Below are 21,407 nucleotides of genomic sequence, written 5' to 3'. Positions count from 1 at the left end.
TCTTGTTCATTGTTGTATCCTCACCAATAGTAACAGGGCCTGGCTCATGGTGTTTTGTAAATATTATTGAATGAAGAAGGATTGGGTGGAAGTGAGAAGGAGAAGAAGATGCTAAGGATGACCTCAAGTTCCTGGTTTGTGCAAGTGGATGGTGTATGGTTCCATGTCTGAGAACAAGGACCAAGGCTTGGGGGTTAACGTCCTAGATTGCCTTGTGGACACAGCAGGAGATGCCTCTGAGACTGCCAGAGGGAGATGTCAAGGAGGCTACTGGATATAACTGTCTGGAGCTCAGATGAGAGTCTTGGCTAGTATATATTTATGTATCAGTTACAAGTGAAACTGCAGGTATGGATGAGCTGAGCTGGGAAGAGAGTATAGAGTAAGAAGCGAAGAGGGCCAGGGAGTAAGCCTTGAGGAATTCCATCACTGTAGCACAAGATAGGAGATGAAGAAGGGACCAAGGTACAGGTGGAACACCTGGGCAATGATAAGATAAAAACCACTTAGGAAGGGTTCCCAGGAGGGAGTGGTCCACATTACATACTTCAGTATTCTAAAGTTCATGGTACTATTTATACGGTACAGTTTATTGATACACTGTCAGTTAAATATTGATAATATTAAGTAATTCACTAGCCCTCAGTGATATGAAATGAATTCTCACTATAGGACAGTGGAGGTATTTGAACTCATGGAATAGCTGTAGTAATGTTTTCTGAAGTGTTTGTTTTAGAAGGAATAAAAATCTGTTTGGGATCCAGAGATGCTTTTCTCTTTTTTTTTTTTTTTTTTATGGTTTTAAGATTAGAATCTACCTATCTGGATAGATCCTTATGTATATTCCACACAATTATTTCTTGACAAGCAACCGAATTTATTCTGTGGTGGGAAGACTGAGGAAAGAGCTGTACAAGAATTCTCCTATACAGGAATTCTCTGTAGATGGAAAATAATGTTCAGGATCTCCTTAGGTCTCACTAAGATTAAATTTCCTGTTTAAGTAGAATGTTTCATTAATTAGCTTTTATTTGTCTCCTTCAGTTGGAAGTCTAACTATTGTCTGTCATAGATATCCATTGTTTTGGAAATATTTGCACCTCCTTCATATATCTAAATTTGTTTTGGACCATTACTTTGAACCCAAATTTATTTTGGGCTACTTTCTAATTTTCTTAAGATCTTTATGAACAATAAAAAACAGTAAGTATTTGAGAGTTTCATCAATTATAAAATATTCTCTACTGGTGCTACAAGTTTAAACTTTAAAAATGTATTAAGAACATCTGGTAAATCATAAGCTTACTTTTGGAAGCAATAGTTTGCCTAATGAAAGTCTACATTTTTACCGTTTTATTAGTGTTTTGCTCTGAGAAAGAATTGTAATGTGTTCCTGTTTATAGATGTGGCAAGAATTATTTTCTACAAGCCTTCCACAGAGGCGTTTTGAATGCTCTCTTTGCATTTTGTGCAGTTCAGTGGCTGATTGTTTGTGGGAACTGCGTTCCCGCTGCCAGCTATTAGGACACTCCTGAGTGTTGCTGTTTTGGGAGGAGTGCTAATCCACAACTCTGGCATTTTCTCTTGGAGAGTATGGTCATATTTGCACTGTGATTCTAAAAACCGTATTTCTTCTCAAATGGAAAAATTAGGAACTCCTTTGTTTCACATTCATTCTAACCCACCTTATGGTCAGGTCTCTGCAGCTAAATCTGACCTTGAGCTTTAATGATAGAATTTTTGAGCTCAGAGTTAGTTATACTCATCACTTTTCTACAAAAGTCAGCAGGCTGATGTGTTACACTTGATGCTGTAAGTTTAGACGGAAGCCATGGAAAACCTCTAGTTGAACCGTAGACAAGATAGCTTCCCCTGGCCACTCAAGTTCTCACCTTTCCTCTGACCTTTCGTTTCTTCTACTCTCTGCTCTAAAACTTCGGCTTATGTGACTCTTCATATTCACCCACCTAGACTCAGGCTAACTCACCTGTTTAGCATCTAATTTTTTTGGTGCTTTTGGTAGGAAGGAGAATAGCATCATGTGATTCAGTGGTTCATGATGTGGAGAAGGGACCACTGAGAAGCAGTGGATGCAAGAGGCTTTACGCACATGGTATATGTGTTTGGTTCTAGTCATTGACAGACATCAATATGTCATTAAATTATGGAGGATGACTCACAAAGATAAACTCAAAGTGGATGAAAGACCTCAATGTGAGACAGGAATCCATCAAAATCCTAGAGGAGAACATAGGCAGTAACCTCTTTGACATCGGCCACAGCAACTTCTTTCAAGATACATCTCCAAAAGCTAGTGAAACAAAAGCAAAAATGAACTTTTGGGACTTCATCAAGATAAAAAGCTTCTGCACAGCAAAGGAAATAGTCAACGAAACAAAGAGGCAACCCACAGAATGGGAGAAGATATTTGCAAATGACACTACAGATAAAGGGCTGGTATCCAAGATCTATAAAGAACTTCTCAAACTCAACACCCAAAAAACAAATAATCAAGTCAAAAAGTGGGCAGAAGAGATGGACACTTCTCTGAAGAAGACATACAAATGGCTAACAGACACATGAAAAAGTGTTCATCATCATTAGCCATCAGGGAAATCCAAATCAAAACCACACTGAGATACCACCTTACACCAGTTAGAATGGCCAAAATGGACAGGGAAAGAAACAACAAATGTTGGAGAGGTTGTGGAGAAAGGGAAATCCTCTTACACTGTTGGTGGGAATGCAAGTTGGTACAGCCACTTTGGAAAACAGTGTGGAGGTTCCTCAAAAATTTAAAAATAGAGCTACCCTATGACCCAGCAATTGCACTACTGGGTATTTATCCCAAAGACACAGATGTAGTGAAAAGAAGGGCCATATGCACCCCAATGTTCATAGCAGCAATGTCCGCAATAGCCAAACTGTGGAAAGAGCCGAGATGCCCTTCAACAGATGAATGGATAAAGAAGATGTGGTCCATATCTACAATGGAATACTACTCAGCCATCAGAAAGGATGAATACCCAACTTTTACATCAACATGGATGGGACTGGACGAGATTATGCTAAGCGAAATAAGTCAAGCAGAGAAAGTCAATTATCATATGGTTTCACTTATTTGTGGAACATAAGGAATAACATGGAGGACATTAGGAGAAGGAAGGGAAAAATGGGCGGGGGGAATTGGAGGGAGAGATGAACCATGAGGGACTATGGACCTGAGAAACAAACAGAGTTCTAGAGGGGAGGGGGGAGGGGGGATTGATTAGCCCGGTGATGGGTATTAAGGAGGGCACATACTGCATGGAGCACTGGGTGTTACACGAAAACAATGGATCGTGGATCACTACATCAAAAACTAATGATGTATTGTATGGTGACTAACATAACATAATAAAAACTACAAAAAAATGTTCATAAATAAAATATTTACAAATGCAAAAAAAAGAAGAAAAAAATTATGGAGGATGTACTCAGCCTAATTAGATAATGAATTTCATAAGAAGCTGAAAATATTTCAGTACCACTATTAAATGGTAGTTTTTACAGATAATTCTCTTGGGCATCTTCTTTTTTAAGTGAGTTATTTAAGCAAAAAGCTAAATCAGCCTTTTCCATTACATTAAAATTTTAATCTTACCTGTGTAATAATATATGATCCTTCTGAGGAGTGTACAGCTGTGCTCCCAGAAGAGGACTATTGTTTGAAGATGCTATAGATTGTGCTTTCAATTTTAAAATTCCTACCTACCCTCTGATTCTTCTTATCACCACACCCCGGCATGCTTATAAAATTGATATAGGGTATAAAAGGATAAAAGCCTTGGGAAACATAAGTTGAAAGAAATCTTTCTTGTTGTAGATGCTACTTTGTTTTATTAATCTCATCCATTTTTTCACAGTTCTTGTTTTTGCTTTTAAACTTTAGAAACGACATAAAGCTGATAATGCAGTGAACAAGAAACAGACACAAGGTAGGATTTTTACATTTTATTTCTCATATCTATCAAATATACTCATAGTAATATATACAAATCACTTCAATTAAATGTAATTCAATTGAAATACTGTGTATCTCTTAAGTTCTTGTTCCAGGGTAAACTTTTTTTTTTGTAGCATTTATTAGCATGGACACTTAAATTCATATTAGAATGATTTACAGTGGTAATACTTTTGAAAAATAACATTTTTAATACATTTAAATACCTCATAGCAATGTATTCTGAAATACTGTTCATGAAATCAGCAGTTGTTTAGACATGTTAAATGCTGCAAGATGTCATCTTTTGTTGGTGAACAATAGATGTTACTCTAGGTAAGATTTATAGAAAACAATCAGATGTGATGTTACTTGTTAAAAGGCATGTTGGAAGCACTTTGTGTTCTACTGTACACACAGATGATATATGTCCAGAAATAAAACAAAAACCAGGCCAGCTTCTGGGAAGCATGTGGCATTTTGACATGGCTCTTTTGTTGTGGGTCTTTTTTTGACACAGCAAAAACCAAAACGACCTTTAGCACAAGACCATAAATAGACCATAATGCTTCTTAGATTAAAAAAAAAAAAAATACCCAGGAACATGTGAAATAGACATCTTATCCCATCCCTGAGCTTGCCCCATCTGGGAATCTCATCTCTCTCTGAAGTTCCCTGATGTGATGAGGATCAGCCATATCTGCCAAAATTAGCTGGTAATTAAAAACAGTATTTTTATACTGCTGTGATTTTTATGGGACCCTGCCAGATACCCTGCTTTTCTTCCAAAGGGATCATCTGCTTATGCCCTCCACTGAAAGGATTATCTGCTGATTTTTGATACATTTGAGGAAGGTGCATTTATTAAAGTATCACTTAATAAATTAACAAAATATTTACTGAGATAACATTATTTATTATGGGACATGTGAGAAAGCATAAGATGGGAACTATATAAAAGCACAACTGCAAGATATGATCTTGTATGGATCAAAATGAAAGGTTTGGATTACATGGTCTCAATGTCTCTAGATTTTTGTGGCAAATAATGGTTCCTATGTTAAGTCCTACATGGATCTAAAAGAAGGAGAGAAAACTGTGGGGTAGTTTGAGGTCGATCTATAATCTTAGGGAACACTTTGAATGAGCAGAGGTGTCCAAATGGGAAGACCTTACATGTGTGTTGAGTGAGAAAGAGGGAAGAGAGGTTATCTTGAACAGAGATGAAGAAGGCTGCTGGATTGCCTTGTTGAACCATTACCAGAGTGTCAGATGAAGAAAAGAGATTCATGTCAAAGGGAAGCAAACACATGATTAAAAAGGAATGCCAAGGTCAAAATTTCCAGGGCTTGCATGCCAACCCAAGGAGATTCCAACTTTTCTTGAGTATACTGAATAACTGTTGAAGGTTTACAAGCCAAAAAGAGACAGGTTGACCATCCAGATTAAAGTTGGAGAACAGAGTGGAATGGAGTAAGAGGTTATATGTAGCCTGGGGACAAAGGAACTAGGAATTTGGATGGGAAGAGACAACCATAGGAATTGAAAGGAGAAAAAATCCAGATGTTACTGGTACTGCTGTTTTGGACAATATGCAAAAATACATTTGCATTTGTTGCTGTGTGGCTTAGAATATTCAGTAACAGCTTTTGAACTAAAAATACGTAACTGTTTTTCCAATACATGATGTATCTTGTAGCTATCTTGCAAGGGCTATCTTCAGGGACTAGCAGTTATTTATCTTCAAGCCTTGGCCCAAGAAATCAATATTGTATGATTGAAGAGCAACCATCATAAGCTATGATGATTTTAGGCTACTATACCTTGTACTGATCGGTTCTCCAATTTTCCAGGAACTTACCTACTTCCCCAAATACTCACTTTTCTCTCCTTTTTAGAGAAAATATTCTTTCTTGGTTATCATTCTTGGTTCATCAGTTAATCCTGGATTAACAGGATTAGCTCTATGGCTAAAAATGAAGAACAGGCAAGTGAGAGGGAAAGCTTCTATAGTATATAAAACTCATGTCAAAAATAAAACGTTAGGGCTTAATAGCTATAAAAGCCATTTAAATCAGCAGAAAGCTTGAGAATTCTATATCCAAGAAATTCTGACTTTTAGTTTGATACTTAAGTTTATTTTCTGAGGGAATAGTATTTTTTTCTTTGCCTCGTTGAGTGTTGATTGTCTTTTTGTTTTGCAGTTAATAGGAGATAACAGAAATGTTTGAGTAGGATACTGTTTGCTGTCAGATAACTGAAATTGCTTCATATGAAAGCCATCTGTTGTCAGTAGACCAAAATGAAATTCAATTTGCTTTCCTGAATTGAGGCAAGAATGGGTGTAGGAGTGGGAAGGGGGGTATTTTTGACAGATAATTTTTTGGCAGGCATTTGAAGTATTTAACTTAAATTTTCATTTTATAAATGTTTACCAAGACCATGTAATATGTGAGAGGATACCTTTCTGTCAGATTCAAATATTAATCCTCTCTCCTTACAGAAATGAGTGTTTTGTCTCCTTATTTTACATCGAAGCACTAGAGTGACTTTTTTCTGTCATTCTCTAATGACTTCAAAAATATAAATTCATAATTTCATTTACAATGTTTTCATCCATTTGACTGTAGACTATCTGATGCCTCATTTTCATGAACTAATGAATCCAATCCAGATGAAGTGATAGATTTGGGACTTAACTCACGACTTCATAAACTTTACATTTTGAGCCTATCATCAATACTTATGGGAATAAGCCATTTCTTGTCCTAGAGATATAGAAGTTGCTTAGGTAGATGGGTCAGTGGGCTGGCAAATGTAAAACTGTAGGTTGCTCTCTGAGGACCTACCTGCTGAGGGAGAGCAGAGCAAATTGATGGTCAGAAGTCCAGGGAGTATGAGTGAGTCCTTGAGTATTGTGGTTCACTCCTCCCAATGAATTGTGATTGCTTCTCTGGGCTCCCATGTTTTTCTCATATGATGGTTTGCGTGTACTAGGTAGGTGATTCCTCATACTCATCTTGGTATTCCCCAAATCTCTTAGCCCAGACGCCTGTATGGGTGAATGAATCACTCTCCATATAGATACTTGAGTACAGACAAAAAAGCAAGAAGAGACTAGAAATGAAAGGAGACTTTTTGAAAATTCATCATCTGCGGTGTAAACAAGACGAAAGGCAGTGTTTTCACAATACTGTATCTGAGACTGTTTTGCAAGCACTGATAAAATGCTAATGTGATGGAAGCTTTTGCTGTCTCTTTACCTTCTCTGTTGAAGTCATCATATCATCACTTTGCCTCCTATGAACACGGTACTGTGTCTACTTATCACTTCCATTACCCAAAGCTCCAGAGCACTGCCAAATTCAGAATGCCCTGGTTTTCTTTGCATCTAAACTTACCTTCATGTTCTCTGATTTCTTCCTCAATATTTGAACTCAGAGTATTTGATATATCGCTCTCCATGTTTCTACACACACACTAGGGGCAGTCTCTCCCTGTTCTCCCTCATCTGGGTTGTTTTGCCAAATTTATCTCTGCAGGAATTTGTAAATTGTAAATTCATTATTATCATTGTAATATGTAAATTGAAGATAATCTCTGTCGAATCTATGATAGTGGTTGAGCAGTTCTCTTTTTAAATTATAAATATATATTTATATTTTTTTCATGAAGTGTGCTATTATGGCTAGTGTGCCAATATTTCAAGTGGAATGGTAGTTTCACATAAAATCACAATGCAGAGGCCTGGGAAAAGATGGGGCTCAGGTGCAGACTATAAAAGATATTGAGGATCTTAAAAATTAAAGTTAAAAATGCCCCCTAATGGAATAGCTTTGCTTTTTTTAAAAAAAATCCCAGGTTTGGATCTTCCCTGAAGGATCATGTGTATACATTCCACCAGTGAGAATAGATGGGAGATAACCTGTGGTTCCTGGCAGCCCATCAGTCACCTGCTTTCATGCCATAGTTGAACGAGGACCACCATTAATTACTAGTTAGATTGTTTCATACCTTGCTTTATTACATAGCAGACATCAGAGTCAGTTTTTAATAAAGCTGTTTTTCTCTGTTTTAATTGAGAAAAGGACAGCAGCAACGAAACATGTACCTAAAAATACCAGATCTCATCTTTAGCTCTGTCTTCCTGCACTGGAGCTACCTCAGCCTTCTTGGAAGTGGAAGTGAAGTGGTGGTCACTGATAGCCAGTAAGGAGGCTGCTTCCCTGCGGGGCACATAGTTACCTCTCTCCCATGAGAAACCAGTTCGCCCTTAAAGCCCTTTGTGAGAAAGGTGTAGAGTTGGCCTGGGTGGACTGTTTGAGGATGGTAAGCCTGAAACGACCTATTAAAGGCTGAATCCTTCTGGAGGACTTCATTCCATGCTAAGGGACTTGGGATAGCACCAGTTTCCTGTGTATTGAAAAAGTCAGGGCACTGCCTGTGTGTCTCCCTAGAGGTATCCCCACATCGGATCCATCCTGTAGGCCTGAACAGATGCTCTGCCACATGGGCGTCATCAAATAGTTCTTAGGGAGTACTGTTTCCATGATCTTAAACATTAGGCTTAAGAATTGAGCACCTGTATGGCCTAAATCATGTTTTTAGACACTTACAAGATTGTTAATGTTTTCAAATTATTGCAAAGATCTTAGGGTTGTATATATTTAACTGGTTTGGTATTTTCAACAGTAGCTCTGGACGGAGCCTGCATTTATTTGAGGGGAAATCGAAGCCCAGATTGTCTTTCATTTGTCCCATGAATAAAAGTTGCAAAGTGAGGAGCAGAAACCCACTGAGGAAATTTAGGGCCATTGTTAAAGTAAGAAAGGAAAAACAGGTGTGACTCTGAGCATTAGTTATTTCACTTAAGTCCTCAATGAACATCTACCTTGTGGAAGACCCAGTACAGAAAACGCAGAAAGAAACCAGGCTGCATTCTTTTCCTCCATGAAATTAGGATCTGGCAGAGAGAGAAGATGCTCACTAATACTATGTTGCAGGATAGAACAGCTAGAAGGGGCCAAACAAGAGAGGTAGGAATTCCAAAATGTCCTTTTTGAGGTCCGTGAAGGATGAGTGGGCTTTTCAGGAAATAGAGCTATTGGGATGGTAGCAGTGAGTGATTCAGGAGGAGGTGAGAAGGCATGAAATGTATCCTGGGAATAGCAAATAGTCTATTTTGGCCAGAATGTAAAATACCTGTCACGGAGCAATGGAAGCAGGGATAGGAAGGCAAGTTAGGGTCCTTTTTTGGAGGCTTTTGACAACCAGAGTAGAGAAGTTGGAAGGAATTAGTGAAGAGTGTGGCTGTGTTCCTAGTTGTACTTCTGAAAGAAGAATTTGACAGCTGTGTGGAGAGGGGGAGTTGTGAGGAGCAGAGAGAGTGACTTTGGATTAACCAGGGAGGGGGCTAGAGCAGTGATGATGGGCAGGCAAAGGAAAATGCACAGCAGACAGATCCAACTGGACTCGGCAAAGGAGAGAGAATCTCGTCAAGCACCAAATGCTGCCAAGTTAGACTGGGACACCCACTATGTCCAGCATTTAAGAAGTCACGATTCTTCACAGGAGCTCCAGCTCTAAGCGACAGAGCCCCAGCAGAGCCGAGGGAACCAAAGCCCGGTTTCAGGAATTGCGGAATGACTGATTGCTGAGGCAGTGCAGGGAGATCTTTCCTTCAAGGAATTATTCGATTCAGTGAAGAAAAAAGCGAATGATTCATGACTCTGGGGGCAGGACTGAGGAAAAACATTTTGAGAAAAGGGGATTGCTGACCCTTGTACTCTGATCATGTCATCTCACCCATATTTTTGTTTTTATAAGTCACTCATTCAAAAACAGCTTCCTGGACACACCCATAGAGTTTCTACAGGCCTCCCCAGGGCCCCAGGATTTCATTCTTTTTATTTTTTTTTTTTTAAGATTTTCTTTATTTGAGGGCGCCTGGGTGGCTCAGTTGGTTAAGCGACTGCCTTCGGCTCAGGTCATGGTCCTGGAGTCCCGGGATTGAGTCCCGCATCGGGCTCCCTGCTCGGCAGGGAGTCTGCTTCTCCCTCTGACCCTCCCCCCTCTCTTGTGCTTGCTCTCTCTCATTCTCTCTCTCTCAAATAAATAAATAAATCTTAAAAAAAAAAAAACCTTAAAAAAAAAAGATTTTCTTTATTTGAGAGAGAGCAAGAGAGAGAATGCAAGAGTGAGGGGCCGGAGGGGGGGGGGACAGAGGGAGAGGGAGAAGCGGACTCCCGACTGAGTGGGGAGCCAGACATGGGGCTCGATCCCAGAACCCCAGGATCATGACCAGAGCCAAAGGTAGATGCTTAACTGACTGAGCCACCCAGGCGCCCTGTCAGAAGTTCATTCTTAGGAAACTCTCAGCGATGCAGATGCTTCTAGTGAGGCTGGCGCATTGTTAAAAGTTTCATAAATGAGGTGATGGAAGTAGTATCAACTAACTGAAAAGCCATATATAGAATATGGACAAGAGGGGCGCCTGGGTGGCTCAGTTGGTTAAGCGACTGCCTTCGGCTCAGGTCATGATCCTGGAGTCCCTGGATCGAGTCCCGCTTCGGGCTCCCTGCTCAGCAGGGGGTCTGCTTCTCCCTCTGACCCTCCTCCCTCTCATGCTCTCTGTCTCTCATTCTCTCTCTCTCAAATAAATAAAATCTTTAAAAAAAAAATAAAGAATATGGACAAGAGCGGAATTCAGAAATTTCCATCCTTCTTTTTTGTTGGTAGACTCTAAGCAGATCATCGTTTAAGTTGACTTTTATTTATTTTTTTATTGTTAGTCACCATACAGTACATCATTAGTTTTTGATGTCGTGTTCCATGATTCATTGTTTGCGTATAACACCCAGTGCATAACTTGACTTTAATATGTAAATTCACAGAGGAGAGTTTTGTGCAACCTCAGTGTTTGCCACAAAAGGTTTCTGCCTTACAATTCTCTATAGGATGCAAGGGTCTACATAGTGAATGAATTGATGCTTTAATATGGTATGATGGTTTTCTTTCTTTGCCAACTTCAAAGCCATGGTCTCAGCTCTGCCCTATCCTTCTCAGTGCACTAAAGCTCCCCTTCAATGCTTACAACCAGGTAAGAACTGGAGTGTACCACCTTTGCTGTGGTTTCTCTGTCCTCTGTGACATCGGGAGTGCCCATCATCCTTCTGGATAACTTGCCTCTTGTTACCCACTTCAAGATGTGGTATGCTTGCCCAGGAATGGCACCCCAGTGATTCTTTCAGTAATAGCCCCATGGTGGACTCTGTGATTTGCAGTGGTGACAGCTTCTCTCTGAGAAGCCGGTATTAGATTCTAAGTGAGCACCTGGCCCTGTGCAACGTTTGATTGAGTCCTGAGAGACTGCCAGTTTCTCCGGGGCCTTTGATTAGGGAACTCCCAAGGGACTCTAACAGAATGTTTTCATTTCAAAAAAGAAACCCATTACAACAAAGCTGTTAAGTATATACTGCTAAGTAAAAACAGGTGACATTTGAAGTATTTGTTCAAAGTCTGAGCTCTCCTCTGCGTACTGTCAGACTAATTAGCTGGGTGAAAACTGTAGCAGGTGTGTTTGGCTGGAACAGCAGACAGAGGAGTTTTGCATTTAAAAGAAAGAGCTGTTAAAGCACCAAAGGACAGGCCATTCTCATAATTCTGCCATAGCTCACTCTCAGTCCCCTCCACCAGGCATCCCTAATCATCTTTACGGAACACCTCTTGAACTCTAATAGTCTACAGGTGTGAAATAGGTGTACTTTTTGGCTCAAGAAAGCTAAAAGCTCAGAAAACGACCCAGCATAATTTCTCGCTTCCTCTCAACCTGGTTGGAGCTGGGTCAGAGGAGGTCAGTTATTAAAAATAACTGTGTTGATATTTTAGTCACCAGCATAATACATGTGATATGGCTTATTTTAATTGTTGTATGGCTGGATGTTTAGGAACCATTTCCGAAGTAAAAACAACTGTGAGTTATGTGATTGACTTTTATCCTTGGCCAGTATTCAAGCCTTGATTTTGTACACAGAAACCTTTATATGTTGTGAGCTTATTTTTAACTTCACCAGAATTCTGTTATTTCCTATATCCTAAGATGGGTCTAGCCTCCAGTTTGAAGAAGCCATGCGCTTCCAGTCTTTATTTCTGGGTTCTTGTTTTATATTTCAAGAACAAAGGAAAGGAGGCAGAAGAGGATAAAAACCTATTCTCAGTTCTTACGAGCCTCAGGTGATGCTGATGGTGGTCCCTGGACCACCAGTTGAGCAGTGAGAGTCTGTGGTACATTCAAAGAAAGGTTACTGTTACTTGGTTAGGATCCTAACTCAGTGTAGAGACATAGAGGTAATTTACACTTTAATTAGTCCAGGCCACTGTAACCTTTGGAATGAATCAATACCCATTGATGGATGAAAGTCAAATGACTGATAACAATTTGTGCTTTGGGTTTATAGTCCGTGGAACTTCATACATTGCTAGTGAGAGTATGGACTGCAGGTGGTTCTTAGGGAAGTAATCTGGTTATATCTGATAAAAGTTCAAATACAAATGCCCTAGAGCCAGCAATGCCCCTTTTAGGATCCTGTCCTATAGAATACAGTCATATAAATATATTCCAGTGTTGTTTGAGGTGGGAGAAAAAAAATGGAAGTCAGAATTCCCATTAATCGGAAGATAGTTGAATACATTATGATATAGCTTTTGTGTAAAACAGTTGTTTCACAGCTGGACTGGAATAGCTCTGTGCTTATCTCTGGGACCTGGCCAAGAGCAGAACAAGATGGACTAGCTGGTGATTTATAATGTACTGAAAAGGGTTTGAAACTCTGCTGGTGGCACCCGAGACCAGCTTCTCTACTTAGTTTAAGGATGTGTATAGATTGATGGCTTACTTGGTGTAACCTGTTATATAGTCTGCCTTGACTAATTGGGGCTATAAAAGACCCCTTGGAAACTTTTCCCCAGGCTTCCTTGAAATTAAGATTTATCGTACATACCGTGGAGATTCAAAATACACATCCTAGGTGAATGGGATGAAATTCCTGGGGAACAGTCCTGGGGAAATGTGCCTGGAAGTTTCTCAGACCCCTGTGCTTTCCTTTTCCTGCTGTATTATATCCTCTACTTTGATGAAGCTTTTTGTGGATGTATCCTATAGAGTCTTATGAAACTGTTCAGTTATCTGACTCATTGTAATGGATGGTCTATATAGTGGGTGGTTTTTCAAAACTGGGTCATCTCTGCTTTGTCCTGAAAGCATCTATGACATGTTAAGAGGAAAACCAGGCTGTCGAGAAGTAAATTTTTAGAGGAAAGAAAACAAAAGTCTGTATGTTCATGTTTGTCTAGAGAAAGGTATGTGAGGACACATCAGTTAGTATTCCTTACATTAAGAAGGTGCCATGAGGGGCTCCTGGGTGCCTCAGTCAGTTGAACATCTGACTTCAGCTCAGGTCATAATCTCAGGGTCCTGGGATCGAGCCCTGTGTTGGGTTCACCACTGAGTGGGGAGTCTGCTTCTCCCTCTCCCTCTGCCCCTCCCCCTGCTCATGCTCTCTCTCTCTCTCTCTCAAATAAATAAATAAAATCTTTTTTAAAAAAAAAAGTGACATGAGATGAGAGGATGTCAGCTTTCCTGTTATATAGCTCTATTTGGCTTGTTACAAACATGCATTGACTTTGTTTTTGATAGAAAACATTGTCCACTGTTATGTATTTAAAAGTTTCTTAGGGGCACCTGGTGGTTCAATCATGTGTCAGACTCATGATTTAGCTCAGGTCGTGATCTCAAGGTCCTGAGATTAAGCCCCACCTCTGGTTCAGGGCTCAGCATATAGTCTGCTTGAGATTCTCTCTGTCCCTCTCCCTCCGCTCCTCCCCTTGCTCATGCGCACTCTAAATAAAAAATAAAATCTCTAAAAAATAATAAAAAATAAAAGTTTCTTCGCCCTGTAAATTTTTGCAGCAAGCCACATTTCTCATGGATCGCCTCAACAGTGAATTTTCAGGAAATGTTTGGGTGGAGGCAGAGAGTCCCTAGGAGATAATATAGGAGGGTGGGTGAATTGAGAGAGAGGGAAGTGCAGGAAGGTCAGTTAGGGGAAGGAGGTAGATCGGTTCAAATGTGCAGAAAGAAGAGATGGGGGCACCTGGGTGGCTCAGTTGGCTAAGCATCCTAGGATCAAGCCCCACATCAGGCTCCCTGTGCCCCTGCCTGCTTCTCCCTCTGCTGCCACTCTGCCTACTTGTGCACGCATGCACGCACGCTCTCTGTCAAATAAGTAAATAAAATCTTTTTTTTTTAAAGATTTTATTTATTTATTTGAGAGAGAGAATGAGAGACAGCACGAGAGGGAAGAGGGTCAGAGGGAGAAGCAGACTCCCCGCTGAGCAGGGAGCCCGATGCGGGACTCGATCCCAGGACTCCGGGATCATGACCTGAGCCGAAGGCAGTCGCTCAACCAACTGAGCCACCCAGGCGCCCCATAAGTAAATAAAATCTTAAAAAAAAAAAAAAAGATGGGAGCAAAGTTGAGGGGAAAGGAGCAGCAGGGAGGGAGAATGGAGACATGAAGCAGATTTGAAGGATTGTTTTCCATGGTTCTGCGAAAAGTACCACAGGTTTCCACCCTTGTTAGTGGAGCGAGGACTCCCTGGTGTGCTCTGCTGAGTTTGGGAAGCCTGTTATGACACTTCCATCTTGTTCAGGGAAACCCAGTAGAGTGGTTCAGGCTATTTTTAGATGTGAACTAACAAACAGCTGCAAAGTGGCAGCATTTCAAGGAGGGCTAGTTTATTATTTTTTTAAGATTGATTTATTTATCGTAGCATAAGTGGAGAGAGGAGCAGAGAGAGAGAATCCTCGAGCAGACTCCCCACTGAGTGCAGAGACCATGGGGTGCGGGGCTCAATCCCAGGACCCTGAGATCATGACCTGAGCTGAGAACAGGAGGCCGGAGCTTGACTGACTGAGCCACCCAGGTGCCCCTAGGAGAGCTAGTGAGATTACAGATCTAGAAGAGGTGGCCTGGAGCTGACATCATAGGACATTCATGTTAGTGTGTCCGATGGTTATATAAACATTTCTAACTGCTCCCACTGGAATCATTTTAGGAACTTACAAAACTGAGAAGTCTATTTTTAAGCAAATGTTTAAGTAGTTCATTGGCATCTTTTTATGTAGCTGTTTTTATTGAGTTATAATTCACTTGCTATAAAGTCATTATTTTCAAGTATACATTTCAATGTTTTTTCGTGTATTCAAAGTTATAGACCCATCATCACTGATTCCAGAACATTTTCATCAACCCAAAGAGACCCATATATGTAAGCATTCAATCCCCACACCCCTCTTCCACGAGCCCCTGACATCCATTAATCTACATTCTGTATCTATGAATTTGTCTACTCCAGATATTTTATACAAATGGGATCACATGATGTGTGGCCTTTTTTGTCTGGTTCTTTTCAGTTAAACTTCAGGATTCATTCATGTTGTAGCATGTATCAGCATTTCATTCCTTTTTATGACTGAATAATATTCCATCATTTGGATGTACCTCATTTTATTTAACCATTCATTAATTGATGGAATTTGGGTGGTTTCTACTTTTTGGCTATTGTGAATAATGCTACAATAAATATTTGTGTACAAGTTCTCCTGTGAACATATGTTTTTGGTTCTCTCGGATATATACTTAGTTGTGGAATTTCTGGGTCATGGTAGCTCGGTGCTTAACTTTTTGAGGAATTGCCAACATGTTTTTCTATATAGCTATTTTTTTAAAACATTGTGTGTATGTTTTTCTTAACATGGGACCTACTGGGAGACAGGGTTGTATCTTGAGTAAATCTATGTAACTGTTCTTGTGGCTTCATATGGTCCCAAACACACCATTAGATCCAGCTTTTCATCCAGCAAGAATTCACTGAGCACCTTTGCATCACTGTGTTGTAATACTGGGAACTGAGCAGTGAACAGAATAGAGAATGTTCCCATTGTCACAGATCTTACAGTCTGGGGCAGAAGATGGCCCTTACATATCGTCTCTCAACTAAATATATAGTAAAACTGCCTTAAGTGCTCTGAAGGAAAAAGTGCAGGAAGCTTATTTAGACTTGAGGGTAGTGGGAAAGGAGTGGGCTTCACTAAATGTCCCCTGAAAGCTGAAGATCCAGAGTTTATGTAGGAGTTATCTAGGTGAGGGTGGAGGGAAAGAGTGTTCCAGTCATGGAAACATGCAGAGGATTTTGAGGCAGGAAAGAGCATGTTGCTTTCACACAGAAGGCATGGGGAGGAGGCAGAGGCAGAGGCAGGAGGTGATAGTAGAGAGTAGGCAGGAGCTGCTAATCAAGGGCCTTCTAGATGCTTGGATTTATTTTATGAGCCAAGAGGAGACAGTTGAAGAGTTTTGAGCAAGGGATGACCTAATTTGCATATGTGTGTGTATGTGTGTAAGGATATGTGGATTGATACATATATGTAAAATCATTATATATAGTCACTACAGCTATACTGTAGAAATTAATGTGAAAGAGATCAAGAGTGAATGTGAGAAACTAGTCGTCAGGCTAGCTAGGACATGATGGTTGCTTGAAGTAGAAGTGCTGGTATTGGTGACGGTGGAGGAGATACAATTTGGCAGAATTTGAGATGCTTGGGGCATAAAATCAACAGGACATTTTTAGTAGTAAAAATTATTCCTGATTTTCTGGAGCACCTGGGTGGCTCAGTCAGTTAAGCATCTGCCTTTGGCTCAGGTCATGATCCCAGGGTCCTGGGATCGAGCCCCACATCAGGCTCCCTGCTCAGTGGGGAGTCTGCTTCTCTCTCCCTTTGCTCTTCCCCCTGCTCATGTTTTCTCTCTCTGTCTCTCAAAAAATAAAATCTTTAAAAAATTGTTCCTGATTTTCAAAAAAATTTTTTTTGCAGAAGAGTGTAAAAAGTAAAGAGATTAACAGTGAGGCAGATGAGCATAATAAAGCCAATCCAAATCACAATACAGCATCGTTAATGAGAGGAATTTAAGTTTCTTAGGAAGTATATTGCTACAAAAACAAGAAAACCCTACCCAAACTAATAAATGAATTAAAAAAAATTGTAAGATGACAAGGTCATTGTATGAAAGTGTAATCCATTTCTATATACTACCAATAACCAGTGGGGAATGGAGTAAAAATACCATTTAAAATATAAGAAAAAGTTATCAAATATCAATAAATAAATCTAATGAAAGACCCATCCACTGTAAATGGGAATCTGAAAGTTTTGAGAGAAAGTTAAACATATATCTGAGAGAAGTTAATGAAGATGTAAATAAATACAGAGATACAGCTTGTCCATGAATTGACTCACCCCAAATCAAAATCCCAAATCACAAAAATTAATGATTTGACTCTAAAATTTATATGGAAATGCAAAGAACTTAGAATAGCCAAAACAGTATTTAAAAAGTATGAAGTGGAGGACTTACCTAATTTCAAAACTTACCATAAAGTTAGAATAATCAAGATGGTGTATATTGATGTGACAATATGCAAAGTGATCAATAAAATAAATAGAGTCTAGAAATGTATTTACTATAGCACCATGTTAATTTAATTGAGAAAAGTCAAGTCTTTTTTTTTTTTTTACTTTAAGGAGAAATATGTGTATTTTTTTCCCTCAAATTTTTATTTAAATTCCAGTTAACATACAGTGTAATATTAGCTTCAGGTGTAGAATTTAGTGATTCATCACTTACAAACAGAATCTCAGATACATACGGTATGAGTCAGTGTATATGAAATGCAAGACTAATCTATGGTGACTAATTTATATTTGCCTCTGAGGATGGAGGGATGGATTTTAAAGGAGCATGAGGGATCTTTCTGGAATTCTATATCTTGTTGTGAGTGGTGGAGTCACAAGTGTTTACAATTTTCAAAACTCACTGGACAAAACACTTAAGATCTGTACCATTTGTTATGCCTCAATTAACAAAAGAAAACCTGGGAAGCGTGAGCCAGACAGTTGCCCTAAATAAGGGAGGCAGACTGGGAGTGAAGCAGCAGGAAACCATGAATGTGGTGATAAAACAGTGAGCCCCCTGGAAAGAGGCGGCCACCCCTCTCTGCTCCAAGCACAGGCGGGAATTGACTGACCTTCTGAGCTTTCCGGATAAGCTGACGTCTTCGTTTTCATGCCAAATCTCGGTTGTAGAAATAGTGGACACTGAGTTTTTAAAAACTTAAGTGTTGCAATTGGGGGGAGTGTTAACTAATATGAGATAGAATCAGAAGAAAATAAATGGCAGTGAAGGGCTGTAGCTACTATTGAACAGTATTCTTCTAATTTAAAGTACTGCAAAATTTAGCACCATTATTTACAGCATCAGTTCATCTTGGTTATGGTCAATCAGAGCAGCACTTGGCTAGCTGTCTTTGTTGAGTACTTATATATTATAGCTACTGGGGTAAGCCATTAAAGGGCAGAGTGCTCTCATTTATTCTTTATAACAGCTACTTTTGAGGAAGACACTGCTAAGCAATGACAGACAACATCTATAAACCCAGGGCTTTTTACTCTTTTCTCATGCCCTGACCCTCTCATGCTCAGGGAACAGCATCAAAGAGCAGGTTTATTCCTGGGATCATTTGGTAAACTCTGCAGGGATTAGAGTTTTGTGTATTAGAATATACTGGTCACTTTTGGATGCCTATGGTTCCGATCCTTGACCCATAACTGTATGATACTGTAAAAATTCTAAACTTTAAAGTAAAAGTTATAGGTAGAGATATTTTATTGGAACTATTTTAGTGTTAGTGCTCCAACTTGGAATTATTCTTTTTTTTAACTTAATGAAGTTGATTCACCAAAACTCACTGTAGGATAGTCATTGTTGCACTTATTCATTTGGTTAACAAGCACTGGAGTGTATTCGGTGCTAGGAGTTTTGCTATGGAGGTTCTGTGGGAAAATGAATAAGACAGCCCTGTGTTCAAGAATTTTGAAACAAAAAGATTGCATTTACATTAAAATAATTTATAATACTGACCACAAGACCAGTTGGTATGTCATTAATGTTAGATTTGCTATTTAACGTTTTGGAGATAATTATCATTGTAATTTACTTCGGAGGGCTCAGGCTTCAACTTTTCTAATATCAAAAGAAACTGAACCTAATGTTTTATACCTATAAATTATTCATCCTGCAAATATTTACTGAGTGGCTACTTTGTGCCAGGGACCATGCTGTTTCCAGAGCAAATACTAGTTTTGCCCCGATGAAATTTACTGTCAGGATAATTTGTGGACCAAACTTGACTTATTCCTTTTCTTAAGTACTAAGTGCTGTGCTTTCTACCTCACGTTATTGTCTTTACTGTTTATTTTACCTTTTAGCGTCTTTTGTTATATTCAGTATTATGCCACAGACCCCTAGTAGGGAAGGGAAAAAAGGTGGACTGAGCAACTCTGCTGCTGTGGCACAGTAATGAAACCCTAATAAAAGACCCCTGTATCGTAATTTAATAGTAATCCTCTTCTTTCACTTCTTCTCTGTAAACCAAATACGGAAACTTCTGCAATTTTGCATTATCCTAAAACTAAAGGTGCAGATTCCTTATCTGTTTGTGTGTTGTTACTACTAACCAATTTGAAATCTATTTCTCCTGTGCTTGTAAATCCTTTTTTTTTTTTTTATTTTAAACATTGCTACTGTTATGGCTTCTGAGATGTTTTTTAAGCTTGTCACTTCCTTTTCACATCATTTTTGTGGCTTCCTTCTCCAGCTGTGGCCTGTAATTCTTCTATGTACTGAAGAAAGCCCTTGTAGCACCAATGAGATTGCCCTCTGTGAGCAGTGTTTCACTGTGGGATCTAAAATGTGCATAGGTTGTTTCTAATTCTTGGTATAATTTTATACATCTTTGCAGTCATAATTAATTTTTAAACCTGTAAAAATTGCTGCAAGTTAATTTTTTTGAGGCTATCCACTTAAAATGATCGTTTCCTCAGAAGCAGGCTTTTGGGAAGTAGTAAAAATGTTAAAAATGTCACCTTTTCTCTTTCCAGTTTTGAGAAATGGTGCTTGGGAAATTGTGCACTGGGAAAAGGTATGCATTGATTTTTATTTTGTCCCAGAAGAATTGCATAGATGTGTACTCTAATAGATGTAATTTTTGTATATAATATAAACAAATGTCAATTCTAATATGAAAGCTATTTAGTAATTAATGTTGTAAACATACATGGATTCTTCCAATTAGTCACTTCCATTTAATAATTCTGCAATTTACTAGAAAGACTTAAAAAGTAATATTTGGAACTCTTTGTTTTTCATAGTATAATTTTGAGTATTGTTTTCATTAACCGTGAACTGTTTTGTGTTGAAACTTTTTGCTTTAATCATCTACTGTCCAAGTAAAAATAAAAATCAGAGTTCTAATATTTCATTTGCAAATTTGATTTCAAATTCATGTGTTATGACTACACCCTGCTAATTCCTTTAAAAAAAAAAAAGCTTACTAACTAAACATCATTTTCTAATGAGCGGGGAAATCATTTTCATAATATCAAGAAATTAATATGCTCACAGGACGTGTAACGTGGTTAGTGAGCTGAGTCATAATTTCAAGTGTTATCTAGGTGTTTTTCAGACCTCAGTTTCAAAAGGTAAGCAATTGTTACTAGTTCTCCCTTAGTTCTGGAAGACCATGAACTCTGGTCATTCACAGGCGAATATTTGTGACTTGGTGAGACTTTTGGAGGCAAGGCCACTCTCCCCGAGGGATTTTGTTTTCTGAGATTGCTGGGAACCTCCAAGGTGTGACACAGTCAGTGTACTTGCCCTCCAGTATTTCCTAGCAGGTTAAAGGCTATGCCCTTAATTCTACCCTGTGATGTACATAGTTACCTTGTATCCCTGCAGGGAATAGGATTCCCTCTCAGTTAATTGCATTTTTGTTGATTTTAAATCACTGGCCAAATAGAGATTGACATCTCCCTTTCTGGATGTTTGGAAACTCGCTATTCTCTCTCTTTGGTCTTTGACATAAAAGTAACAAAGAGGAAAATACCTTGATTGTGCTTTCCTTATTTCTGTCATAGTCACTTCTCTGAGAAGCAAGGTAAAAAATGAGAAAGCTCAAAAAACTGTTTCAAAAAAAGTTTCCTTTATGCTCTTCTTTGGGACTTGTGGATTTAAACATTTTAGAAGACTGGTAGGATGTAATCGAGTATGATAAATTGTATTACAAATGTGTTTCATTGAGTAGGTTTGTTTGGGTAATTAGCATAAACACATATCCTAATAAATTGATGTATCATTTTCTTACCATCTTACCCAGAGTGCTTGTTCAGAAAATAAGCAAAGTCAGGAGATAAGCATCCAAAACTTCACTCTAAAATTAACTTGTTAGAACATCCTATTTTCCTGATGTC

General features: G+C 39.0%; 1 protein-coding gene across 8 annotated transcripts in view; it reads left to right on the top strand.

The window, feature by feature from the left end:
- The window catches only part of ATP8A1 (ATPase phospholipid transporting 8A1), a 219,181-nt gene that overhangs the window by 39,671 nt on the left and 158,103 nt on the right, over positions 1-21,407 (top strand). For 5 of the 8 annotated variants that reach the window (XM_064584427.1, XM_064584425.1, XM_064584430.1 and 2 more), the window contains exons 5-6: positions 3,932-3,977; positions 20,040-20,080. In XM_064584427.1, coding sequence (XP_064440497.1) covers positions 20,049-20,080 — 32 coding nt within the window. In that variant the 5' untranslated portion in view covers positions 3,932-3,977; positions 20,040-20,048. Of the gene's footprint in view, positions 1-3,905; positions 3,978-19,952; positions 20,081-21,407 lie in introns of those variants that run through there. The other 3 variants (XM_045881223.3, XM_064584429.1, XM_064584428.1) reach the window with 3 other exon arrangements.

This window comes from Mirounga angustirostris, unplaced genomic scaffold, assembly GCF_029215605.1.
Source record: "Mirounga angustirostris isolate CCGP_5_RB_7025 unplaced genomic scaffold, mMirAng1.0.hap1 SCAF_2, whole genome shotgun sequence".
In the NCBI taxonomy this organism is placed as follows: Eukaryota; Metazoa; Chordata; class Mammalia; order Carnivora; family Phocidae; genus Mirounga; species Mirounga angustirostris.
The sequence above is the reverse complement of the archived record's forward strand: the minus strand, read 5'-3'. Positions and strand labels throughout refer to the sequence as shown.